The sequence below is a fragment of the Mus caroli genome, unplaced genomic scaffold (assembly GCF_978045245.1).
Source record: "Mus caroli unplaced genomic scaffold, Mus_caroli_1 scaffold_8, whole genome shotgun sequence".
NCBI classification, from domain to species: Eukaryota; Metazoa; Chordata; class Mammalia; order Rodentia; family Muridae; genus Mus; species Mus caroli.
The window spans coordinates 142,240,123-142,267,897 of NW_028227263.1; the positions used below are offsets into that span (position 1 = coordinate 142,240,123).

Consider the following 27,775-nt stretch of genomic DNA (forward strand, 5'->3'; position numbering starts at 1 on the left):
GGACTTTTGGGATAGCATTGGAAATGTAATTGAGGAAAATTCGTAATAAAATATATTTTAAAAAAAGAAAGAAAGAAAGGGTTTGATATAGCATATCTTGAATTTTGTATTAGGTTTTGACTAATTAAAAGGGGGGAAGTATTAGCACTGTATCTAATGCTTCCATTGATCTCCATCAACATTTATTCTGGTATCTGTTATTTTGTAATCATTAAATGTAAAACTGGACATTTGACTTTTAAAAAAAGACATAGACTAACAGACTGGTTATATAAACAGGAATCAACATTTTGCTGCATACAGGAAACCCACTTCAGGGACAAAGACAGATACTTCCTCAGAGTGAAAGGGGGGAAAACAATTTTTCAAGCAAATGGTCCCAAGAAACAAGCTGGAGTAGTCATTCTAATATCGAATAAAATCGACTTCCAACCTAAATTTATCAAAAAAGACAAGGAGGGGCACTTCATACTCATAAAAGTTAAAATCTTACAAGATGAACTTTCAATTCTGAATATCTATGCTCCAAATGTAAGGGCAGCCACATTCATTAAAGAAACTTTAGTAAAGCTCAAAGCACACATTACACCCCAGACAATAATAGTGGGAAACTTTACCACCCCATTCTCAAAAATGGACAGATCCTGGAAACAGAAACTAAACAGAGACACATTGAAACTAACAGAAGTTATGAAACAAGTGGATTTAACAGATATCTACAGAACAATTTATCCTAAAACAAAAGGATATACCTTCTTCTCAGCACCTCATGGTACCTTCCCCAAAATTAACCATATGATTGGTCACAAAACAGGCCTCAACAGATACAAAAGTATTGAAATTATCCCATGCATCCTATCAGATCACCATGGACTAAGGCTAATTTTCAATAACAGCATAAATAATAGAAAGCCAACATTCACGTGGAAGCTGAACAACACTCTACTCAATCATAACTTAGTCAAGGAAGAAATAAAGAAAGAAATTAAAGACTTTTTAGAGTTTCATGAAAATGAAGCCGCAACATACCCAAACTTATGAGACACAATGAAAGCATTTCTAAGTGGGAAACTCATAGCTCTGAATGCCTTCAAAAATAAACTAGAGAGAGCATACACTAGCAGCTTGACAACACACCTAAAAGCTCTAGAACAAAAGGAAGCAAATTCACCCAAGAGAAGTAGACCCCAGGAAATAATCAAACTCAGGGCTGAAATCAACCAAGTGGAAACAATAAGAACTATTCAAAGAATCAACCAAACCAGGAGCTGGTTCTTTGAGAAAATCTACAAGATAGATAAACCCTTAGCCAGACTAACTAGAGGGCCCAATGACAGTATCCTAATTAACAAAATCAGAAATGAAAAGGGAGACATAACAACAGAACCTGTGGAAATCCAAAACATCATCAGATCCTACTACAAAGGCTATACTCAACAAAACTGGAAACCCTGGATGAAATGGACAGTTTTCTAGACAGATAACAGGTACCAAAGTTTAATCTGGATCTGGTTAGTGGTCTAAACAGTCCTATATCCCCTAAAGAAATAGAAGCAGTCATTAATAGTCTCCCAACCAAAAAAAGCCCAGGACCAGATGGGCTTAGTGCAGAGTTCTATCAGACCTTCAAAGAAGACCAAATTCCAACTCTCCTCAAACTATTCCACAAAATAGAAAGAGAAGGTACTCTACCCAATTCATTCTATGAAGCCACAATTACTCTGATACCTAAGCCACATAAAGACCCAACAAAGAGAACTTCAGAGCAATTTCCCTTATGAATATCAATGTTGCTGACAGGACCCTGATATAGCTTTCTCTTGTGAGGCTATGCCAATGTCTGGCAAATACAGAAGTGGATGCTCACACTCAGCTATTGGATGGAACACTTGGTTCCCAATGAAGGAGCTAGAGAAAGTACCCAGTGAGCTAAAGGGGTCTGCAACCCTATAGGAGGAACAACAATATGAACTAACCAGTACCCTCCCAGAGCTCATGTCTCTAGCTGCATATGTAGCAGAGGATGGCCTAGTTGGCCATCAATGGAATGAGAGGCCCTTTGTCTTGCAAAGATTATATGCCCCAGTACAGGGGAATGCCAGGGTCAGGAAGCAGGAGTGGGTGGGTTGGGGATCAGGGCGTGGGGAAAGGATATTGGTGACTTCCAGGATAGCATTTGAAATGTAAATGAAGAAAATATATAATAAAAAAGGAATAAAAAATCACTTTGTCATTTGCTGAACCAAATAATCAAGATTACAGAGAAATTTCTAGGAAAACACAACTATCAGCTTATTTGTCTTAGAATTGAGAAGCTGCAGACTCCTTTTTAAGGAGGGAGACTACAATGAAGGGCAGAAACCACATTACAATCCACAGACCCAAAGAAACAGGGTAATAAGATGGTCCCAAGAAAGGATGGTAGAATCTCATTCAGAAGGGGAAACTAAATATTCATTAGAGATGGATGGAAAAGGGAAATGGGTGGGAGAAAAGGTGAGGAGGGGAATGGGAATGACAATAAGGTGTGGAGAGAGGAAGGTGGGAAAGAGCAGAGTATAAGAACTGAGATCAACAAAGGGCATCATGGGGACTAGCTGGAAGCCTGTGAAAGTGGAGTATATGGTGAATCTATACAGGTCTAACCCAGCAAAGTCCATCTCACTATGTCTCAGAGACTATGCTATATGTAGAATTTAATGATGGGAGTCCATGGGGCAACGTTAGAGAAAAAGCATGACACAATATCCTGAGGAGTTCCTATCTACCAAAAAATGTGATGTCTCTGCCAGCTCTCTGCATCTGACCCATCAGCGATATAGAAGAGTGATGAGAGACCCTTTGTGTCTATAAGTCATCTGAGTCAAGTTCCTCACGTGGAGATAATCTAGCCAGCAGAGGGAAGCACATTTTCCTTTTGAGATTCATTCCTGTGGGGAAGATGGTGAGACTGAGCTCGTAGCACTGAATTCGAGTCTTACCAGTTCACATGACATGACCCTTCACTTATTATTGGGTCAAAGACAGCTGGCCAGAAAAGAGACACCATGTGACAAACAGGGCACGACAGTTCACAGAGTTCATGAGATGGGGGGGCTGGGAAAGAAACTGCCTCTTAAAAAGGTATATAATAAAAAAATACTTGGCATATACTTCCAGTCTGGGATCTTTATAGTAAATATATTGATCATTAATTTTTTCCAGACAAAACATAGGCATAAACTATAGTTAACACTGTCCATCACATACTCCAGGGAACTTTTTAGGGTTTTATGGGAAATGACCTGATAAATCCTGGGTTAACTTAAACTTGCTGCATAACAACCTAAAACTCTAATCCTCCTAAGTCCAACAGGTAGGGAATGAAATCACAGATGTGGGCCACCACATCAGCTTTATGCAGAGTTGGAGATCAAACCCAGGCTTATGAAGAAACCAAACAAGTACTTTATCAATTGCTCATTTTTCTCATTTAATAGATGACATATATAGTCAGCCACATAATAACTAGCATGGATGATTTTTAGGTTCAGAAAAAGTGGGAAAATACTAAGTGGCTTGTTACTCCTGGGCCCATCCTTCAAAGTGATGCTGAGTTAGAAGATTTCCCTCAAAGAACACATCCTTAGCACAGGATCATTACAAACGTGGAGGCTGAAAAATCCTAAGACCTAGAGATGACGGATGACTACAGGAAGACTCTTCTCTGAGCATGCTGAAAGCTTGCAGAGATGAGCTCACAGGGTGTGATAGTATCTAAAGCCCCATAAACGCCCAATACAGACTAACCCAGCATGGGGATGGAAAATGAGCGATCCCACCCTTAGGCAGTGAGCTATTGGAACCTGAGAGCTCCTGGAAAGAGAGAGTCAGTTTTCACTAAGGGTGTGGCCAGTTATATAAGGACAGCACAAACTGGACTGAATGGAAGAAGGGAAGAGCAGATAGTTAGGTGTTTAGGAAAGGCACTGGATAGGGAAAGATTTTGAGAAAGAGTTAAATCAAACCACATGGTTTAATACCTTAAACAAGTGATTGCTAAAATGAGGAGGAAAGAGAGAGTTGGTATTCTACTAAAGATTGAAGGCAGATATAAGTGTAAACTTCAACAAGATTTGGAGTAATACACCTGTTACACCAAAAGAAAAAGATGACCACCTGAGGACAAAAAAAATCAGGCAATTGGCAAAAGACAATGTCATGAAGATTTGCTTTGAGATAGAGAGAAGGCCCAATGGTAAAAGGCACTGATTGCTCTTGCAGAGGAAATGAGTTCAAGCCCAAGCACCTGTATTATGATTCATACCCACTGGTAACTTCAGTTCCAGGGAATACAGTGATCTCTTCTGGACAAAATGTATACAAGTCACACACATGGCTCACACACACACACACACACACACACACACACACACATACACACATGAAGGCAACATAGAAATACCTGTATATTAAATAGATCTAAAATGAAAATTTTAAGACATAGACAACTACACAAAATATGTCCAGTCAAATATTCAGGAAGAGACAGATAACAAGATAATTCAGACCACGCTAACCACTTTGACACTGGACAGAATATCTACACAGAATACCAATCAGGCATCAGCAAACACCACAAGCAGGACTTCAGACCAAGTGCTCCATTATGCAAAAACCTTCCACACCACAAAGCACCAACAACACTCTCAAGACAGGCCACTGCAGGTCACTGGACAGGTCTCTGGATTAAGAAGGTGAAATCACATCAAGTACCTCAGCCAGAAAAAAAATACACAAATTTATTAAATAAAGGGAAAATTAGAACTCTCATGGGATTGAACAGCACATTCCAATAACCATAAGTTCAGGGAGAAAAAAACAAAAAGAAATTAAAGTTAGTAATGAGAGTAAGCAGGTGGACAGGGTAAGGAAAAGAGCAGATGTGGGGATAAAGTCTCAAACAACACATAGTATACACAGGAATGAAAGTTTTAAAGACGTAAAATTGTAAGGCAAGACTCAATGTGGTGGCCCATACCTCTCATCCCTGCACTTGGGAAGCATAGAAGGAGATCTCTATGAAGTCCATTTTAGACTGGACTATATAACCAGATCCAAGACTACATAGCCAGGAACTTAGAGAAAAATTAAAACACCAAACATAGAAACCTACAGAGTAAATTTGGCTTCTAGCTCACAGGTAGAGTATGTGCTTAGAACGCTGGAGGCTGTTCCATCAATCCCTAATGAAAAATAAACAGGAAAAATGTAATTTTCCTGAGCTCTTTCTTTTGAACTGTGCCACCGTGCAGATACAAACATGTCAATATTTGGCGAGGCACTGCAGGGCAAGTCAGTCATATTTGAGGTTGAATTCAGAGACACCACTGAAGAAGTCAAGACTGAGACCCAGGACCAAGAAGTCATGTCATCAAAACTCTAGCAGCTGCCGATACTTCCCACCAGCAGATGGAGAAATGTGGGAAGCAGTTACAGAGTGGCAGTTGGCTACTGCTGGCCACCACACATACATAGGCAGTAAAGGTTCTTTTGCCAAGATGAGGTTTTGAGAATTAACCAAAGTTAACCAATCAGATGAGAAACAAATTAACCAATCAGATGGGAGACAAGTTAACCAATCAGATGAGAGAGAACGCCTCTCCTCGGCCTATATAAGCAGCACCAGTTCTGCGCTTGGTCTCTCTCTTCACCTCTACAATCAAGCTCTCCCGATAAACGTGTGCAGAAGGATCCTGTTGCAGCATCGTTCTTCCTGGCCAGTTGGGCGAGCGCAAGAGAGAAAGATAAAACCCTGGATGACTACAACATCCAAAAAAGATCAACCCTGCAGTTGGTGCTGGGCCTGTGTGGTGGCATCCTCCACCAACCCCAAAGCTAGCTTCTCAAGTTTACAACTGTAACACAATGATACAGTGGTGCTCACAAATACTGCCCATGCCTGCACCACTGTGTGTTGAACTGCAACAAGAACCATGGCAACCATCTTACCAAAAGCAATCTACAGATTCAATGCAGTCCCATCAAAATTCCAACTCGATTCTTCATAGAGTTAGAAAGGGCAATTCTCAAATTCATTTGGAATAACAAAAAAAAAATCCCAGGATAGCGAAAACGACTCTTAACAATAAAAGAATTTCTTTGGAAATCACCATCCCTGACCTCAATATATACTATAGAGCAATAGTGATAAAAAAAAAAACTGCATGGAATTGGTACAGATACAGACAGGTACATCAATGAGGTAAAATTGAAGACCCAGAAATGAACCCACACACCTATGGTCACTTGATCTTTGACAAAGGAACTAAAACCATCCAGGGGAAAAAAGACAGCATTTTCAACAAAGGGTTCTGGTTCAACTCGCAGTCTGCATGTAGAAGAATGCAAATCGATCCATTTTTATCTCCTTGTACAAAACTCAAGTCCAAGTGGATCAAGGACCTCCACCTAAAACCAGATATACTGAATCTAATATAAGAAAACGTGTGGAAGAGCCTCAAATTCAGAGGCTGGCATGACCACCCAGTTCTCCCAGAGTCTACACCACCAACTAAGGAGTGGACCTGGAGGAATCCATGGCTCAAGATACATATGTAGCAGAGAATGGACTCTATGACAGCAATGGGAGGGAACACTACTTTGATGCCCCAGAGTAGGGAAATATTTGAGCAATGGCTGAGAGAGTGTGGAGGGGTGAGGGGGCACTCTCATACAGGCAAAAAGAATGGGGAGGCCATATGTAGGATGGGGGGTTGGTGGAGGGAGTACCAGAAAGTGGGATATCATTTGAGATATAAACAAATGGAATGATTAATAAAAAAAAGAATTATGGTCATATTCGTACACCTACAACCTGTATCCCAAGAAACTCAAATAAACCTGCACCTATGGGGACCAGTAACCCCATGACAATATAATTTGTTGAAAGAGCAAAAGGACGTAGGAAAACGATGATGGTAAGTGATGAGACACTGATATGGCTGAGTACATAAGTGTCTGCTGCCAAAATAAGACCTGACTCTGTTGACAGGATCCACACTGGACAAGGAAAACTGATTGCTGAAGTTGTATTCTGACCCCCATACATGTGCTTTGACACACATGCATGTGTATATACAAACAAACATCGAGGCACAAAAACAAACACTAAAAAATGAATAGAAATATGTACCCTTAAATTGTAAGGAAAAACACAAACATAAAAAAAAAACCCAAATTGTAATGCCCAGTGGTAATGCATCACTTGAGACTAAGAAGAAAAAGCTGTCAATCACACTCCAGGCAGATATACAGGAAGATCCTTCTCAGAAACATCAAAAATGTTGAAAAGAAAGAAATAGTTCACATAAAACAAAGAGGAACTAAGAAAACCACACTTAAATTTGTACTGTAGTGTGAGATGTTCACACATGTTTGCTACAATATGGCCATGAGAGTAATGTACACAGGTGAGGCAGACACTGGTGGGATGAGGAAATCCCATCTGTGTAAGACCTAACTGCAGAGGGTCTACTGCCTGGCCATGTCACACCATTGAGGAAGTCAGAGCGTGGTGATGAGGAGGGCGGTTCCTCTTTCTGTGGGGCTGCTGATATATGACCATGTCATGGGGACTGCCCTGCCTCCAGTGCCACACCCTGTACCCAATCCCTTCAGAAAGGCTCTGTAGCTCGGCCCTCAAGCACAGTTGCAGCCACTGAGGGGAGATGCCATGTCCTGCACCTTCACAGCCCTGCTCCTTCTTGGTGAGATGTGAAGAGGGGGAGGGGATACTGAGGTCTGGAAATGATCTTTGCCTGTAGACCAGCACTCACCCAGAAGGAAACCCCAGGGTCTCAGATGTTTCTGCAGACTTGCTCAGCCTTAGGGACAAATCTCTTACAAAGAACTCTCTTCCAGGACTGACTCTGAGCCTCTGGATCCCAGTGCTGACAGGTGAGTGTGTCTGCAGCTGACCTGAAATGCTCTTTTCTTCAGATCCAGGAGCCATGTGTGGGCTGTGATGGTGGAAAACACCGCCTGTGTGTGAGTCCGGTGGGTGACGGGAAGGTCATGGGGTTAAGGACTGCAATCTGAGTGTGTTTGTCCTCAGTCCTAGTTGCTGTTACTTGCAGGGTCCCTCCCTAAGCCTATCCTCAGAGTACAGCCAGACTCTGTGGTCTCCAGGTGGACTAAGGTGACCTTCTTGTGTGAAGAGACAATTGGAGCCAATGAGTACTACCTCTATAAGGATGGAAAGCTATATAAAACAGTAACAAAGAACAAACAGAAGCCAGCAAACAAGGCTGAATTCTCATTCTCAAATGTAGAGCTGAGTAATGCAGGGCAATATCGATGTTCCTACAGCACCCAGGATGAATCATCAGGCTACAGTGACCCCCTGGAGCTAGTGGTGACAGGTGAGAGACACACAGGATCCTAGGCCTCAGGTTATAACTGTCCACACTTGGCTCTGTTAACAGGAATGCCCACCCTCACTGTGGGAACCTCAGAGCCAAGGAGAATAATGAGGCCTGTGGACATTTAACTGACTCCTCCGTCTCTCCATGTGCCTACAGGAAACCCAGCCTTTCTGCCCAGGCCAGCCCTGTGGTAACTTCAGGAGGGTATGTCACCCTCGAGTGTGAGTCCGGGGAGAACTATCACAGGTTCATTCTGACTGTAGAAGGACCACAGAAGTTCTCATGGAAGAAAGACTCACAGTATTACCACTCTACAGGGAAGTACCACGCCCTGTTCTCTGTGGGCCCTGTGACCCCCAACCAGAGATGGATATTCAGATGCTACAGTTATGACAGGTGTACACCATATGTGTGGTCACCTCCAAGTGAATCAGTGGAGCTCCTGGTCTCAGGTGAGGAACCTCAGCCTTTCCATAGAATGATATTGAAATAATACAGGTTTCAGGGACCACTTGATGTGTGGTGTATGTGAGGATCCAGGGCTCTTTTGAACCTTGACACAGAGCACAGGAATCAGTGAGTCCAAGGCTCACAGTGACAGCCAAGCCCAGGGTTCCCATTAGAGAGAGGATTCTTTATAAGGGCTTCTGTGACTCTGGATCAGCTTTAGCACAGTCTACCCGAGCTCAGAGATTCTGGAATAACAGAGAGAGGAAGGATGATGGTAGCTAGAGAGGTTGAGGATACCAGAGGACACGCCCTGAAGAACACAGAATCAACTAAGCAGGAATCCTAAGGGCTCGCAGAGCCTGCATGGGAGTGCCCTAGGACCTCTGCATACATGCTGTGACTGCTCCAAATGATAACATTTTTTATAGCCGGTCGTGGTGGAGCGCGCCTTTAATCCCACACTTGGGAGGCAGAGGCAGGCACATTTCTGAGTTTGAGGCCAGCCTGGTCTACAGCGTGAGTTCTAGGGCAGACAGGGCTATACAGAGAAACCCTGTCCCGAACAACCAAAACCAAAAAACAAAACAAAAACAAAAAAAATTTTTTTTGGTGGTAGTGGGATTATATTTCACTGTGTGGTCCTGTTTTATTTAAATGGAACTCGTTCTATAGACCAGGCTGGCCTCCAACTCAGACATCCACCTGCCTCTGCCTCCTTTGAACGCAGATTAAATGTGTGTTCCAGAAGCACGTGGCTTGCTTCAGTTTCTTATTTTCTCCTAACAGTGTAAGTGGGGATGTCTCTGACAGTTTTACCTACACATGGGATCTTTGTGCTCCTAGTGGCTTGCCTTGTCCAGTCTTAATATGAGGGTGTGGGCCTCGTGTTCTTGCATCTTTTTATGCCATGTTCAGCTGATATCACTAAAAAGCCTTCTCTTCTCTGACACAGAGGAGCAGTGAACCTGGGAGAGAGGGGAGGTGGGGAGGACTGTGTCGTATCAGGAAGGAGGGAAGAATGGGAAGTTGTCTTCTGGTGTATTGTGTGGGAGAAGAACGAAAAAGACAAAGGAAACATCTTCTGGTGGGACATTCTCCGTGCCACTTTTCAACACACCCATGTGCTTCACTCTGACTTCTATGTAGGTAATCTCCAAAAACCAACCATCAAGGCTGAACCAGTGATTGCCTCCAAAAGAGCAATGACCATCTGGTGTCAGGGGAACCTGGATGCAGAAGTATATTTTCTGCATAATGAGGGAAGCCAAAAACCACAGAGCACAGAGACCCTACAGGAGCCTGGGAACAAGGGCAAGTTCTTCATCCCTTCTGTGACACGACAACATGCAGGGCGATATCGCTGTTATTGTTACAGCTCAGCTGGTTGGTCACAGCCCAGTGACACCCTGGAGCTGGTGGTGACAGGTGAGGGGACAGTCAGATTCTCAACCCCAGGCTCTGCTCTCAGGAGTCTTCCCTTCCCACACAGTTTTCCAAGAGAACACTGGGACGGTGTGAGACATGTAAGAGACAGCCTCATTCTCTCCTAGGAATCTATGAATACTATAAACCTTGGCTCTCAGCACTGCCCAGCCCTGTGGTGGCAGCAGGAGGGAACATGACCCTCCACTGTGTCTCACACAGTCAGTATGATAAATTCATTCTCACCAAAGCAGATAAGAAATTCGGCAACTCACTGGACACAGTTTATATATCTTCTAGTAGACAGTACCAAGCCCTGTTTATTATAGGACCCAAAACCCCAACCCATACAAGGACATTCAGATGTTATGGTTACCTCAACAATACCCCACAGCTCTGGTCAGTACCTTGTGATCTCCAACAAATACTCATCTCAGGTAAGTCCCCACTATCATTCTCTAAACATTTTCTGAGTCCCTAAGTCCTTGGCCACAGGCCTGCCCCTCTGCTGAGTTGCAGATAGAGAAGGACAAAATGGAGAACCTGTGTTCTCAAACACAGCCCTGATTGGGGAGAAGAGGGGACATGCACAAGGGCAGGAGGAGAGGGCAAAGGTGTTTGGTAAGAACCAAACCTCAGTCTCTAGCTGTCACCTTCCCTCTAGGGCTGTCCAAGAAGCCCTCTCTGCTGACTCAACAAGGCCATGTCCTGGACCCTGGGATGAGACTCACACTGCAGTGTTTCTCTGATAGCAACTATGACAGATTTGCTCTGCACAAGGTGGGGGGAGCTGACATCATGCAGCACTCTAGCGAGCAGACTGACACTGGATTCTCTGTGGCCAACTTTACACTGGGCTATGTGAGTAGCTCCACTGGAGGCCAATACAGATGCTATGGTGCACACAACCTCTCCTCTGAGTGGTCAGCCTCCAGTGACCCCTGGGACATACTGATCCCAGGTGAGGAACTTAACAGAATCAATCAGTAACCTGCTCAGGCTCTCATGGGGGAGCTGGGGAGCTGATGGCCAGGATGGATACAGGAATCCTAAGCAGGAGTGGACGCAAGAAGACAAGGAAAGGAGTTGAGCTCAGTCAGAGAAAAGAGACAGAGGCCCAGGTCCTCAGGGTGGACTCATGTGTGATTCGAGCTCAGAACAAGGAAGCTAGCCTCTCATCATGCCTCTTCTCTTTAGGACAGCTCCCAATCACTCCTTCCCTCTCAGTGAAGCCTAACTACACAGTGCACTCAGGAGAGAACGTGACCCTGCTGTGTTGGTCAATGGACTCTGTGGATACTTTCATTCTGTCCAAGGAGGGATCAGCCCAGCAACCCCTGAGACTAAAATCAAAGTCCCATGATCAGCAGTTCCAGGCAGAATTCTCCAAGAGTCCTGTGACCTCCCATCTCTCAGGCACCTACAGGTGCTATGGTGCTCAAAACTCATCTTTCTACCTCTTGTCATCTGCCAGTGCCCCTGTGGCACTCACAGTCTCAGGTGAGGTGATCCTGACATCTCAGAGTGGCTCACAATTAACACTGTATCAGAGTTCTTACTGGGGTAGGATTAAGGGCACAAAAGGAATGGTTAGACATAAGGCACATTCCTGAGTAAATAACTGAATACCAGCAATGATCCTTCATGTAATGTTCACTCACCATGAGGAGTTAGGAGGGCATATGTAGGAGAGACAGCAGGAAGAACAGCCTCTTCTTGTTCTGTTTCCTAGAAACCATTGAATCCTCCACCTGGCCTCGCAAAAGGCCCATCCCACCAATTGGTAAGTATCACACACATCTTTGTAGGAAATGTGCTGCAAACACAGGCAGCCTAACAACCAGCTCCTGTTAATGACACTTCTCATTTCTCAGTCATGTCATCTTGGGAGTATCAAAGACCAGCAAATATCCCAAAAGACAACCCAGAGGCTGGGGCTTAACTGTTGGGCTACAGAAGGTAGCATCCAAAGAGAGGCATTGAGCCTCAACTTGGATGATGAGACAAGTGGGTAAGATTGTGAGCAAAGAACCCAGAAAGTCACTTCCCCATAATATCCCTAAGAAACAAACATTTCACCTGCATAGAATCTGGCCCAGGATTACTAACAAAGACTGTGTTGGAATGAAGGCTCAGATGGGTAAAGCTACTTATATAGGCTTGATAAAGGGATCCTAACAGCTGGAGATCCTACTTGGACAGTCCCTTCAATTGCTGGGCTGCTCTTTCTCTGAGTATGAATGGGAGAAGCCTGGTTCTCCTGTTGTCTTCGTTAGGGTTTCTTTTCCTGCACAAACATCATGACCAAGAAGCAAGTTGGGGAGGAAAGGGTTTATTCAGCTTGCACTTCCGTACAGCTGTTCATCACCAAAGGAAGTCAGGACTGGAACTCAAGCAGGTCAGAAAGCAGGAGCTGATGCAGAAGCCATGGAGGGATGTTCTTTACTGGCTTGCCTCCCCTGGCTTGCTCAGCCTGCTCTCTTATAGAACCAAGACTACCAGCCCAGAGATGGCATCACCCACAAGGGGCCTTTCCCCCTTGATCACTACTTGAGAAAATGCCTTACAGTTTTATCTCATGGAGGCATTTTTTCAACTGAAGCTCCTTTCTCTGTGATAACTCCAGCTGTGTCAAGTTTACACACAAAACTAGCTAGTACACGTGTCTATGTATTTTTGGTGATGGTCGAAGCTGTTACCTCTCCTGAAGGAGGAGATCCCCAGAACCTGATTCTGCAGTCGGTCTACCCACAGTCTACTGATGCATGGCAAGGCTGGGTCAAATAGCCATGGTGGGGGACTCAGGCTCCTTCAGTCTAGCTCATGGGTCATAATTCTAAGATTCTCTATGAGTTTTGTGACATCAACCCTTAGGAGCAACCTCAGGTGGTATACATACCTATCTCCCAATACAACAGTGACTCTGCAGTTCATGGTCAAAGGAAAGAATATCTAGATCTTTCTGAGGTAAAGGGGTGTGTCAGTATTTTCCATTTACAATAAATATAAGCTAGCATAGGGTTTAAAAGCTGCAGAATGTCAGTCAGATGGGTATTCACCCTCATGAGGTTGGGAGGCCACCTGAATCATTCTAGGGATGCTCCCTGCTAATGGAATCCAAAGATTTGATGTAGTTAGAAAAACAATCTTGGGGAGGCCACAGACAGATATAGGATCCTATACAGGGACTGGTTCCCATTGCCAACCTCTTCTCCTCACTCTCAAATAAACAATATTCACAGCATCCTTGTCAGACCCTTGCTCTCAGTGTAGCCACGGCCTATGGTGCCCCTGGAAGAGGTGTAATAGTTACAAGCCCTGTTGAAGTTGATGAAAACAGATTCAAATCCATACCTAATCCATAGAGAAAATTCTCTATGATATCTAGAACATAACAATATTCACATTAAAGAAAACAAAATCCAAATGTTACAATTGATACCTATTGCTTTGTGAAGTCACCTTTACCTTGTGAGTGAAATATAGATGTGACTCTACCATTCATACTTCACTGAGCAGTGACAGCTACGATTATCTCAATCTAGGACTTGGTACACCTGTCTGGAAAAGAGAGGGTTTGGAGATGGGACCTCCAGGGACTCTTTAACCTTGACCCTGGGATCTTCTAAAGTGATGGAGAACCTTCACCACTCTCTTCTCACAGTGGAACACATACTGTTGTTGCATTAACTTTTGCTTGTAAAGCCAAGAAAAGTCATAACTGTCAGTCTTAGGATCTATGCTTAACATGCACTAGTCCTGGTATTGAGGGAACTCTTAGGGAAAATCCCAGTGGATTAACATCCACTCTCTTTTTTTGTTTTACAGACACACCCACCCACACACACAGAGAGAGAGAGAGAGAGAAACAGAAAAACAGACAGACAGAAACAGACAGAGAGATCAGAAGTAAGGTCAGATCAAGGGAGAAATGGAAGAGTCTGAACGTGACAAGGGAACCAACGCTCACTAAAAACACACTGAGAATCTGATTCTGTACAACCTCTGATGGGCTCAGGAGAATCACCATACTCAGAATTTTCTGGTCTCACTAGTATGTAATTGGTTTTCTATTAGCACAATGTCTGAAGAATTTAGTAAGAATAAGAGAGGGGAACCAGCTGTATAACAAGAACCATTCATCCCAGAACTCTATAAGCTTATATGGTGAAAATGATGGGCCTCTCCAATACATGATAGAGTGGAACTCAGAAGAAACACTAAGATCACTTAAGGAGAGATACATCCTGCTCCTCTTCTTCTACTATTCTCAGGACCAGCTGAGAACATCTGTCCATGTTAGAACATGTCCAAAACCTAGGCAGTTGAATAAAGAGAATTCCATGTCATAGCACTGGAAGGAGTAGAACCTTGTCCTCTCCAGGGACAAAAAGGGACCTTGATGGATTCTTAGTTAGGAACTTTGACCATCTCTAACTTCTGTATCTAACACCACAGCCACAGAGAACCAGGATCACACAATGGAGAATCTCATCAGGATGGGAATGGCAGTCGTGGTCCTTATCGTCCTTTCGATTCTAGCCACTGAGGCTTGGCGAAGCCATAGACAGACCCACCGTGCAGCTGGGAACTAATCTAAAGAGAAAAGAATGCATCTTTCAATGTTCTACACTCTGGGAAATAAATCTGATGACCCAAAGGTTTCTGTCAAAAAAAAAAAAATCCTGTTATAGTGTTAAGGAACTGTTGTGATACAATGTCTAGGGAGCAAAAGTTTGGAGTTCAGAGGGAAGTGGAAGTGTCATAATGAGGTGGTTCCTCAATAAATGAATTACTGTCCCTCCACACACTGGGAGCCTTTGTTTCCAGGACCTACACTCTTCTGAAACCATAAAGTGAGGGAATAGGCTGTCCCACCTGCCTGGAATATCTTTCACCTCTGGATTGTATTTTTCTGTATTTGATTATGGGATTTATTCCTTCACATTTCAAGGCCTCTGTCATCTCTATGAATTGTATTTAAGGACGTTTTCTTGTGTGTGAGTGTGCATATACGGGAGGGTTGGGTGTGTGTATTAGCCTACTGCCACTGGGTGTTCTTTCAGGCGACTTGGTGGGCTGGGCCTTGGGAGGCAAAAGCTTAGTTGATGTTCCTTGTGGCAGCAGACCTCCTGGAAAGCGTGCAGTCCTTGGGGTGGGAAATGGAGTACTCAGTGTAGGTTATTGCTCTGTCCTAAGCACTCAGCGGAGCGGGCAGGACAGGGCTTGGTGAGGAGAGACTTACCTGGTGTCCCTTAGGATGGCAGCCCTCTGAGTCATCAGGCAGGGTTGTGGCTGCTACTATTTTTTAAAGGACAAACCAATGAAATGACTCCTAGATCAATGTCTTGCTCAGCTTCCTCCTGCAGGAGATGGGAACGTATGCAGAAATCCACAACTGAACACTGCAGAGAAAGATCTGAAAATACTGAATCCTGAATGGATAAACACTTGCAAAAGAACATTTAGTTTTTCTAACAAGTCACATTGGTACACAAAGCACACTGAAGGGCAGGTCTCATGCCCAGCCAGCCAGCCGTGTGTGGCCAACACAAAATGAACTCACTGGTATATTTGAGGTCTGTGCTTATAATGCTTGTCTGTTACTTATATATTATAATGACCTATTATGTGCTTTTAGAAGATTTCAGGGAATTCATAATGTATATGTATAAAAAAAATCACAGTACTACACACCTCACAAATATACACTTCTATTTCCAATGATTCCTGTATAATTAGCAAAAAGATTTTCATTGCATTCTTCTTACATTTTTCCACTCTGTGTGACTACTTACATTATCGTGCCAAATGTCATTTCACTGTAAATTTCATTTTTTTAATTTTTGTGATTTAAATGCATTTATACGTCAAATGTATTAGTAATGAGTACTTTGAGAATCTATAATACATAAAAATTTGTTCAACTTTTATATTCATATCCTTTCATATCCTAAATTATCATTAATAAATATTTAATACTATCCATAACTGAGGATTCTGCATCTAATGTTGAATCATAAATTGATTCAAAACATACAAAATATTCTTTGGCAGTTAAGCATATAAAAAAAGCATAAAATATTAAAAATGAATCACCAAGAAATATATTCAAAGGCCCTGATATGATACCACCTGACATAGTGAGAGAGTACTTAAAATGCATATTTCTCGGTACAGTATCTAACAATCAGTTTACTTAAAAAAGGTTACCAGCGTTTCTAGGGTGTGGCCTCCCTTCCCCCAGCCTGGAACCTGCTTGCTCAAGGGTGGAGCTACCGGCTCATTCGTCCTGCCACGCCTACCTACTGCTGGAACCTGCCTTTGCTGCCTGGAGGCACACACGTGTTTGTCCTGCTACTGGACCCTGAGTTACTTGGCGGGAAGTTGGGTTCCCTCCCCCTTCTTTTATAACTTAGTGTCTGAAAATAGTAAAATTGAGCCTTGAACAGAATGTATGTTGTCTTGGCTCCATTCTTTCTTCCGCCCCATCTAGATTCCTCTCTTTTCAGCCTGAACTGCCATTCTCAGTTGAACCGTTCGTGTTGTGGACTGAGGGCAGGCCGCAACACTAGGGGAGAAATGATTTTTTAAAGTAAGTAGTTTTTAAAATTTTCAAAATAGCAAAAACTCTTTGAAGTTAAGCATTAAGGAAATGTTAATTGTAAGCACAGTGAGAAAAATTATGAACAACATTTCCATGATGTTGGTAGAACATGAGTTTAATATTTCCAACTATTAATATTCAACAAAAAGAATAATTCTTAAGATGTATTTTGTTGTTATGTCTCCCTTTTCATTTCTGATTTTATAAGTTTGGATATTGTCTCTGTGCCCTCTGGTGTGATGGTTTGTATATTCTTGGACCAGGTGAAGGAGGAAAAGTACTGAACTCTTCCTGAACTCTTCAACTCAGAGTCCTCCTACCCCTCCCATCTGGAGATTGTTCCCGGAACACTCCTGAACTTCTCACCCCAGAGTACATTCCTGAACTCTTCACCCCAGAGTCCGACCCCCTCCCAAATGAAAACTGTTCCAAGAACATTTTTGAGATAAGGGTTTGAACAAACTTCAGAATGTTCCAATAAATCAAGTACAGTGCCAAAATATAGGACACGACCCCTTGGTTACGTAAAGCGCCTTGGAAAATCCCTTGGAAAAACCCTTGGCAGAACCTCTTAGTGACGCAAATTTGTACTTTTACCCACCCTACTCCTCTACTTGGCTCTTTTCTATATAAGCCTGAGAAAAATTCTGGGCTGTCGTCGATTCTTCTCTACACCATGCTGGGTGTATGAGTTTCGACCCCAGAGCTCTGGTTTATGTGCTTTTTATGTGCTTTCTTGTTGTTGCTTTATTAAATCTTACTCTCTACATCTTAAGTTCGGTCTCAGTGTCTTCTTGGGTACGCGGATGTCCCGAGGCTTGAGTGAGTGTCTCCCTTTGGGAGTCTTAGAGTCTTTCATTTGGTGCATTGGCCGGGAATCAGCGCGACCACCCAGAAGTCCTGGACCTACTCAGAGGTAAGATTTTCTATTCTGTTTTGGTCTGGTGTCTGTGTTCTGTTTGTTTCTGGAGGCCAGGTAGGCCATTCTGTATCTGCTGCGATCACAGTTTCGGTTTTGCGCGACGCTCTGTGCTCAGTGCGAGCACCTGAGACCGCGCTCCGGGAGGGAGCGCGGGGTGGATAAGGATAGACGTGTCCAGGTGTCCACTGTCCGCTCGCCCTGGGAGACATCCCAGGAGGACAAGGGGAGGACCAGGGACGCCTGGTGGACCCCTCTGGAGACCAGGTAGGTCTCAATCTGTTGGCCTTTGAAAGGCCATCTGATTCTGTAAGTTGCCTGTGGGCGACGCGAAGTCGCAGCCGTTTTTGGTTCCTTTTTTGTCTCAGTCTCGTGTCTGCTCTTGTTGTGTCTGCTATTATTCTAGAAATGGGACAATCTGCCTCCTCTCCCCTGTCTCTAACCCTGGAGCATTGGGGAGAGGTGAGGGACAGGGCTCACAACCAGTCGGTGGAGGTTAAAAAGGGTCCTTGGCAGACCTTCTGCACCTCCGAGTGGCCGACATTTGGAGTAGGCTGGCCACCGGAGGGTGCTTTTGACTTGTCACTAATCGCCGCCGTCAGGCAAATTGTTTTTCAGGAAGAAGGAGGTCACCCTGATCAGATTCCTTACATTGTGACTTGGCAGAGTCTTGTTCAGTTCCCACCTCCGTGGGTCAAGCCTTGGATTCCAAATCCTTCTAAACTGACGGTCGCGGTTGTCCAGTCCGACGCAGTCGAAAAATCCCGTCCCTCAGCACCCCCCAAGATTTATCCAGAGGTTGACGACCTCCTCTGGATGGACTCCCAACCTCACGAGAGGGGCCCAGGGACCGGCGGGGGGAACTAGGAGCCGCCGAGGCCGAAGCCCTGGGGAGGAAGGGGGGCCGGATTCAACAGTCACCTTGCCACTTAGAGCACATGTGGGAGGGCCAACGCCAGGACCTAATGATCTCATTCCTCTGCAGTACTGGCCTTTTTCCTCTTCTGATTTATATAATTGGAAAACTAACCACTCTCCTTTCTCAGAAAACCCCTCTGGGCTTATTGGGCTCCTTGAATCACTTATGTTCTCCCATCAACCCACTTGGAATGATTGCCAGCAACTTTTGCAGGTCCTCTTCACCACAGAGGAGAGAGAAAGGATCCTGCTGGAAGCCAAGAAAAATGTCCTGAGACAACATGGGACCCCCACTAATCTCCCCAATCTTATAGATGAATCCTTCCCCTTGACCCGTCCTAATTGGGACTACAACACTGCGGAAGGTAGGGAGTGTCTCACGGTCTACCGCCGGACTCTAGTGGCGGGGCTCAAAGGGGCCGCTCGGCGACCTACTAATTTGGCCAAGGTAAGAGAGGTCCTTCAGGGTCCAGTGGAGCCACCCTCTGTTTTCTTAGAACGACTAATAGAGGCTTACAAGAGGTATACACCGTTTGATCCCTCGTCAGAGGGTCAAAAAGCAGCCGTGGCTATGGCTTCCATTAGTCAGTCTGCCTCTGATATCAAGAAAAGGTTAGAGACTAGAAGGGCTCCAAGATTATACTTTACAGGATTTAAAAAGAGAAAATCGGCGTGATCGCCGGCAAGAGAGAAACTTAACTTTGGCCATAGTGGTAGGTACAAAAGGGACAAAAAAAGAACAGTCAGGGTACCTGGGCAACAGGGCAAAAAAGACCTCCAGGAGAACAGAAATTTCCACTTAAAAGAGACCACTGTGCATACTGTAAAGAAAAAGGACATTGGGCCAGCTAACCTGGACGAGGTTGTCCCAAAGATTCAAAAACTCCCCTACTCTTTTTGATGAAGCGCTCCACCGTGACCTTGCGCCTTTCAGAGCGAAAAACCCTCAGATTTCTCTCTTACAGTATGTAGATGACTTACTGGTTGCAGCCTCAACTCAGGAACTGTGCCTTGAAGGAACCAAGAGGCTCCTAAATGAACTGGGTGAGTTGGGGTACCGGGTATTGGCTAAGAAAGCTCAGCTATGTCTCACCGAGGTGACCTACCTAAGGTACACCCTCCGAGAAGGAAAGCGGTGGCTCACCGAGGCCAGAAAACAGACTGTGATGCTGATCCCAACCCCTACCACCCCGCGCCAAGTACGTGAGTTTCTGGGGACGGCGGGCTTTTGCAGACTCTGGATACCAGGGTTCGCAACACTGGCGGCCCCTCTATATCCACTTACTAAGGAAAAAGTCCCATTCACCTGGACTGAGGAACACCAAAAAGCCTTTGACAGCATAAAGGCAGCCCTGCTTGCAGCCCCCGCCCTGGCCTTGCCAGATTTGACTAAGCCTTTTACCCTATATGTTGATGAGTGGGCTGGAATAGCCCGTGGGGTTTTGACTCAGACTCTGGGACCCTGGAAGCGGTCAGTGGCCTACCTATCTAAAAAGCTCGACCCAGTCGCCAGCAGTTGTCCCTCCTGCCTGAAAGCCATTGCTGCAGTAGCCCTGCTTGTTAAAGACGCTGACAAGCTTACTCTGGGTCAGCATGTGACTGTAATCGCCCCCCATGCTCTAGAGAGTATTGTACGACAGCCCCCTGACCGGTGGATGACTAATGCCCAGATGACCCACTACCAGAGTTTGTTGCTAAATGATCGAGTAACTTTTGCTCCACCTGCCATCCTTAATCCTGCCACCCTCCTCCCCTTGGCGGACGACTCCACTCCTGTACATCAATGTGCTGATGTCCTGGCTGAAGAAACTGGAACGAGGAGAGATTTAACCGATCAGCCTTGGCCAGGTGTGCCTGCCTGGTACACAGATGGTAGCAGCTTTGTGGTGGAGGGAAAAAGAAGAGCAGGAGCGGCAGTAGTAGATGGAAAACAGGTAATTTGGACGAGTGGTCTTCCAGAAGGAACTTCGGCTCAGAAGGCTGAACTTATGGCGCTAACCCAAGCCCTGCGGTTGGCTGAAGGTAAGGCGATCAACATTTACACTGACAGCCGCTATGCTTTCGCTACAGCCCATATCCATGGGGCCATCTACCAACAGAGGGGGCTACTTACCTCGGCAGGTAAAGACATTAAGAACAAAGAAGAAATTCTAGCCCTCCTAGAGGCTATACATATGCCAAAGAAAGTGGCTATTATCCATTGTCCGGGGCACCAAAAAGGACAAGATCCTGTGGCCCGAGAAAACCAGATGGCTGATGTAGCAGCAAAGCAGGCAGCCCAGGGAGTAACAATCATGGCAGAAAGAGGCAGGCCCCTGCCAGAGCCCTCACCGGCAACCAGTCCTAATTATACTTACTCTGATGAAGATTTTAAACTATTAGATTCCATGGTTTGTCGCAAACAGGCGCAGGAATTTAATTTTAAGGGGCTAGCGCGGACTGTAGATGGGCGCATTATTTTACCTACAAAAAAAGGAAGAGACTATGTCCAAAAATTACATCAACTGACTCATCTGGGATCTGATAAACTCCTACAGCTGATCAAGAGGTCTGATTATTATATTTTAAAACTCAATTCAGTGGTACAGCAGGTAATTGACTCCTGCAAAGCTTGTGCTCTCACCAATGCTGCTCGACCTTACAAAGAACAAGGAAAGAGACAACGAGGGGATCGCCCCGGAGTTTACTGGGAAGTGGATTTCACTGAAATTAAACCAGGGATGTATGGCAACAAGTACCTGCTGGTATTTATAGACACCTTTTCTGGATGGGTAGAGGCTTTTCCCACTAAGTCTGAAACTGCTCAGGTAGTAACCAAGAAGATCCTTGAAGAAATCCTACCCCGGTTTGGGATCCCTAAGGTAATTAGCTCAGACAACGGGCCCGCATTTGTTGCCCAGGTAAGTCAGGGATTGGCCACACAATTGGGGACTGATTAGAAATTACACTGTGCTTATAGACCCCAAAGCTCAGGACAGGTAAAAAGAATGAATAGGACTCTAAAAGAAACCCTAACTAAATTAGCTATTGAGACGGGCGGTAAAGACTGGGTGACCCTCCTTCCCTTTGCGCTTCTTAGGGTCCGAAACACACCTGGACGTTTCGGTCTTACCCCTTATGAAATTCTACATGAGGGACCGCCCCCCTTGACCGAGTCTAGAGAGATATTAGATCCCTGTGTTGACTCTTCCTACACCCTGTGCCTCTGCAGCTCCAGCGAACAGACCCAACGGCTAAAAAGAAAAGATGGGGAGCCCCGAGGATGACCTAATTGGAATCCCATTCCCAGATCACAGCAGCGAGCTCCTGAGCTGCCTGAACGAGCAGCGCCAGCTGGGTCATCTGTGCGACCTCACCATCAGGACACAGGGTTTTGAGTACCGAACCCACAGGGCTGTGCTGGCTGCCTGTAGCCACTACTTCAAGAAGCTCTTTACGGAGGGGAGAGAAAAAACAGTGATAAAAACAGAGAGTAGTGAGACGGCTTCTGGGGGAGCAAGGGCCAGTGTGTGTGAGCTGGACTTTATAGGGCCGGAGGCCCTAAGTGCCCTGCTCGAGTTTGCTTACACAGCCACACTGACCACCAGCAGCGCCAATATGCCGGCTGTACTCCAAGCTGCTCAGCTACTGGAAATCCCATGTGTCATCACTGCTTGCATAGAGATTTTACAAGGCAGTGGGCTGGAAGCCCCCAGCCCAGATAAAGATGACTGTGAGCGAGCCCGACAGTACCTGGAGGCTTTCGCCACTGCCACCACCACAGCCTCAACCTCAAGAATGCCCAACGGTAAAGACAGCCCTCCACAGGTGCCCCTCCTACCACCACCACCTCGACCTGTCGCCCGCCGCAGCCGCAAACCCCGAAAAGCTTTTCTTCAAACCAAAGGGGCCCGAGCGAACCATCTGGTCCCAGAGGTACCCACAGTACTCACCCATCCCTCGATCTACGAAAAAAAAGAGATGGTTGGTAAATTGGGTAACAGTGGGGATAGTGGGCTCGAAAATAGCTATAGTCCTCCCACAGGTGCCACCTCACCTGCCGAGGGGCCCCTAAACTATGAAGTCTTTAAAACTGAAAAAGAGATGGCATACCCACCAGGCTACGGGCTAGCCCAGAGTAACGAGCCTCCACTGTCACCAGAAGAGCTGGGCTTAGATGAAGATCCCATCGTCCCCGACCTGATGGCTTACCTAAGTTCGCTGCACCAGGATGCCCTGGCACCAGGCCTGGATGGCCAAGACAAGCTGGTGCGTAAACGCCGTTCACAGATGCCCCAAGAGTGCCCAGTCTGTCACAAGATAATCCACGGGGCAGGCAAACTGCCTCGGCACATAAGGACCCACACTGGTGAAAAGCCTTTTGCCTGTGAGGTCTGCGGTGTCCGCTTCACCAGGAATGATAAGCTGAAGATCCACATGCGGGAGCACACAGGAGAACGACCCTACTCATGCCCCCACTGCCCAGCCCGCTTCCTGCATAGCTACGACCTCAAAAACCATATGCACCTGCACACCGGGGACCGGCTCTATGAGTGCCACCTGTGCCACAAGGCCTACGCCAAGGAAGGCCATCTACAGCGCCATCTAAAGGGTCAAAACTGCCACAAAGATAACGTGACAGCCCCTCACTACCCACCGCCCACGACCACCACCTCATCCCCTGCTGGCCTCGACCTCCCCAATGGCCACATAGACACCTTCCATCTCTCTCTGGCTCGATTCTGAGAGCAGTCGGCCACCACGGGACCCCAGTCACTACACAAGGGTCCCCCAGTTGCACTGGCTCCCCCAAAAGTCCCGGCCGTACCAGCTCCACGAACTCCACAGCCCAACACAGTGGGACCCTCCTTAGAGACTAATACTTCCCTCATGAAGCCAACTTTAGTTTCCCCACTACCCCTAGACACAGAGAGCCGTCTGGTCAGTCTAGTCCAAAGAGCTTTCTTAAGTTTTAAATAGAACTAATCCTAATATGACTCAATCCTGTTGGTTACGTACAGCTATGGATGTTGATCTTAGAACTATAGAACAGTCTATCTTTGACTTCCCTGTCCAAAGTGGTGTTACAAAACAAAAGGGGATTGGACTTATTGTTCCTTAGGAAAAGAGGACTCTGTGCTGCCTTAAAAGAAAAATGTTGTTTTTATGTTGTTGACCATTCAAGAGTAATCAAAGATTCTATGGCTAAACTTAGAGAACGCCTAGATATACGTAAAAGAAAAAGAGAAAGCCAACAAAGATGGTTCAAAAGCTGGTTTAATAAGTCCCCTTGGCTCACCACTCTCCTCTCCACTATAGCAGGACCCTTAATTACACTTATGCTTTTGCTCACTTTTGGCCCCTGCATCCTCAATAAGTTAGTAGAATACAGTGCAAGTTATGGTACTAAGACAACAATATCGGGTCCTCCAAGAGGCCGAAACCTCGCTCTAAGATTAGAGCTACTCACAAAAAAAGAGTGGGGAATGAAGGAGGAAAAGTACTGAACTCTTCCTGAACTCTTCAACTCAGAGTCCTCCTACCCCTCCCATCTGGAGATTGTTCCCGGAACACTCCTGAACTTCTCACCCCAGAGTACATTCCTGAACTCTTCACCCCAGAGTCCGACCCCCTCCCAAATGAAAACTGTTCCAAGAACATTTTTGAGATAAGGGTTTGAACAAACCTCAGAATGTTCCAATAAATCAAGTACAGTGCCAAAATATAGGACACGACCCCTTGGTTACGTAAAGCGCCTTGGAAAATCCCTTGGAAAAACCCTTGGCAGAACCTCTTAGTGACGCAAATTTGTACTTTTACCCACCCTACTCCTCTACTTGGCTCTTTTCTATATAAGCCTGAGAAAAATTCTGGGCTGTCGTCGATTCTCCTCTACACCATGCTGGGTGTATGAGTTTCGACCCCAGAGCTCTGGTTTATGTGCTTTTTATGTGCTTTCTTGTTGTTGCTTTATTAAATCTTACTCTCTACATCTTAAGTTCGGTCTCAGTGTCTTCTTGGGTACGCGGCTGTCCTGAGGCTTGAGTGAGTGTCTCCCTTTGGGAGTCTTAGAGTCTTTCACAGGGAGTGGCACCATCTGGAGGTGTGGCCTTGTTGGAATAGGTGTGACCTGGTTGGAGTAGGTATGTCACTGTGGTGTGGGCATAAGATCCTCACTTTAGTTGCCTGGAAGTTAGTCTCCACTAGAAACCTTTGGATGAAGATGTAGAACTTTCAGCTCTGCCTGCACCATGCCTTGCTGGTTACTGCCATGCTCCCACCTTGATGATAATGGACTGAACCTCTGAACCTGTAAGCCAGCCCCAATTAAATGTTGTGTTTTATGAGACTTGCCTTGGTCATGGTGTCTGTTCACAGCAGTAAAACCCTAACTAATACATCTGGCTAAGGGTTAATCAATCTTGCTGATTTTCTCAAAGAACCAGCTCCTGGTTTTGTTGATTCTGTGTATATTTCTCTTATTTATATTTGGTTCATGTCAGCCCCGACTTTGATTATTTCCTACGGTCCACTCCTCTTTGGTGTATTTGCTTCTCTGTGTTCAAGAGCTTTCATGTGTGCTGTCAACCTGCTCATGGAAGATCTCTTCAGTTTCTGTTTGGAGGCACACTTAGAGCTATGAGTTTTGCTCTTACCACTGCTTTCATTGTGTCCCATAAGTTTGGTATGATGTGTTTTCACTTTCATTAAATTCTAAAGAGCCTTTAATTACTTTTCTTTATTTTCCTTGTCAGAGTCTATGTGTATGTGTGCTTTCTGTTCTTTTTGTTGGAATTTAAGACCAGGCTTAGACTGAGATGATCTGATAGGGTTCATGAGATTATGTGAATGTTCTTGTATCTGTTGAAGCTTGTTTTGTGACCAGTTATATGGTCATTTGTGGAGACGGTACCTTGAGGAAAAAGGTATATTCTTTTGCTTTGGATTAAATGTTCTATAAATATCTCTTAGATCCATTTGGTTCATAACTTCTGTTAGTTTCACGGTGTCTCTGTTTAGTTTCTGTTTCCATGATCTGTCCAATGCTGAGAGTGGAGTGTGGAATTCTCCCTATTATTATGTGGGGTGTGCTGTGTGCTTTCACTTTAGTAAAGTTTCTTTTATAAACGTGGGTGTTCTTGCAATTGGGGCGTAGATGTTCAGAATTGAGAGTTCATCTTGGTAGATTAATTCTTTAACCAGTATGAAACGTCATTCCTTATCTTTTTTGATAACTGTTGGTTGAAAGTTCATTTTATTCGATATCAGAGGGCTACTTCAGCTTGTTTTGGGGGACCATATTCTTGGAAAATTATTTTCCAACCTTTTACTCCGATGTAGTGTGTGCCTTGCATACTGTCCTGTATGCATCAAAATGCTGGGTCCTGTTTACATATCCAGTCTGTTAGTCTATGTCTCTTTATTGGGAAACAGAATCCATTGATGATAAGCGATATTAAAGAAAAATGATTGTTACTTCCTGTTGTTTTGTTGTTAGATATGGAGTTATGTTTATGTGGCTATCTTCTTTGGGGTTTGCTCAAAGAATATTTTCTTTCATTTTCTAGGGTGTAGTTTCCCTCTTTCTATTGGTGTTTTCAATCTATTATGCTTTGTACGAATGGATTTATGGAAAGATATTGTGTAAATTTGGTTTTGTCATGGAATATCTTGGTGTCTCCCTCTATGGTAATTGAGAGTTTTGCTGGGTATAATGGCCTGGGCTGGCATTTGTGTTCTCTTAGGATCTGTATGACATCTGACCAGGATCTATCTTCTACCTTTAGTAGTCTCTGGTGAGAAGTCTGGTGTAATCATGATAAGTCTGCCTTTATATGTTACTTGACCTTTTTCCCTTACTGCTTTTAACATTCTTTCTTTGTTTAGTGCCCTTGCTGTCTTGATTATTATGTGATGGGAGGAATTTATATCCTGTTCCAGTCTATTTGGAGTTCTGTAGGCTTCTTCTATGTTCAAGGGCATCTCTTTCTTTAGGTTAGGGAAATTTTCTTCTCTACTTTTCTTGAAGATGTTTATTTGCCCTTTAAGTTGGGAATCTCCACTCTCTTCTATACCTATTATCCTTAGGTTTCATCTCCTCATTGTATCCTGTATTTCCTGAACCTTTCGTTTTAAGAACTTTCTGCTCTTTTCATTTTATTTGATGGTTATGTCAATGTTTTCTATGGTATCTTCTGCACGTGATATACTCTCTTCTATCTCCTGTACTCTGTTGGTGATGCTTGAATCTATGACTCCTGATCTCATTCCTAGGTTTTCTAACTCCAGGCTTGATCCCTTTGTGAATTCTTTGTTGTTTCTAGTGACATTTTTAGGTCTAGGATTTTTTTGTTCATTTCCTTCACCTGTTTGGTTGTGTTTTGCTATAATTTTTATGGGATATTCGGTTTCCTCTTTAAGGGCTTCTACCTGTTGACCTGCGTTCTCCTATATTTCTTTAATGAAGTTATTTATGTCCTTCTTAACATCCTCTATCATTTTCATGGGAAGTGATGTTAGATCAGAATCCTGCTTTTTGGTAGGATGATGTATCCAGGACTTGCTATGGTGGGAGAATTGGATTCTGATGATGCCTACTAATCTTGGTTTCTGTTGCTTATGTTCTTACAATTGTCTCCCGCCATCTGATTATTTCTAATGCTATCTGCACTCACTATATCTAACTGGAGCCTGTCCTTCCTATGATCCTGGGACAAGACACAATGCCCTAAGGGGTTCATATCCACCACCGAGTGTGATATCTCTGGCAGCTCTCTGCATCTGACACATCAGCACTATAGGTGATGAGAGTCACTGTTGAGAGACCATGTATGCCTCAAAGTCATCTGAGGCAAGTTCCTCACATGGAGATCATCTAACCAGGAGAGGGCAGCATCTCTTTCTGCCTATGGGGAGGATGGTGTGACTGACCTCACAGCACTGGTAAGTCTTACCAGTACAATGACATAACCAATCACTTACACTCAGGTCAAGAAAAACAGCTGGCCAGAAAGAGACACCACAGTCATGTGACACACAGGACAAGACAGTTCCCAAGGTTCATGAAATAGAGAC

General features: G+C 44.7%; 1 protein-coding gene and 1 pseudogene across 1 annotated transcript; both read left to right on the top strand.

Annotated features, from left to right (window-relative positions):
- The first annotated feature begins 7,667 nt into the window (after positions 1-7,667).
- On the top strand, positions 7,668-15,466 carry LOC147003754 (paired immunoglobulin-like receptor B). The gene is made up of 10 exons (XM_085842426.1): positions 7,668-7,748; positions 7,903-7,938; positions 8,118-8,402; positions 8,552-8,857; positions 10,002-10,280; positions 10,406-10,714; positions 10,942-11,238; positions 11,475-11,777; positions 12,010-12,060; positions 14,736-15,466. The coding sequence occupies exons 1-10, from the start codon at positions 7,715-7,717 to the stop codon at positions 14,870-14,872; spliced, it is 2,037 nt and encodes a 678-aa protein (XP_085698552.1). The 5' UTR covers positions 7,668-7,714; the 3' UTR covers positions 14,873-15,466.
- Positions 15,467-21,967: 6,501 nt separating this feature from the next.
- Positions 21,968-27,775, top strand: part of LOC110288330 (zinc finger and BTB domain-containing protein 7B pseudogene) — a 7,790-nt pseudogene continuing 1,982 nt past the window's right edge.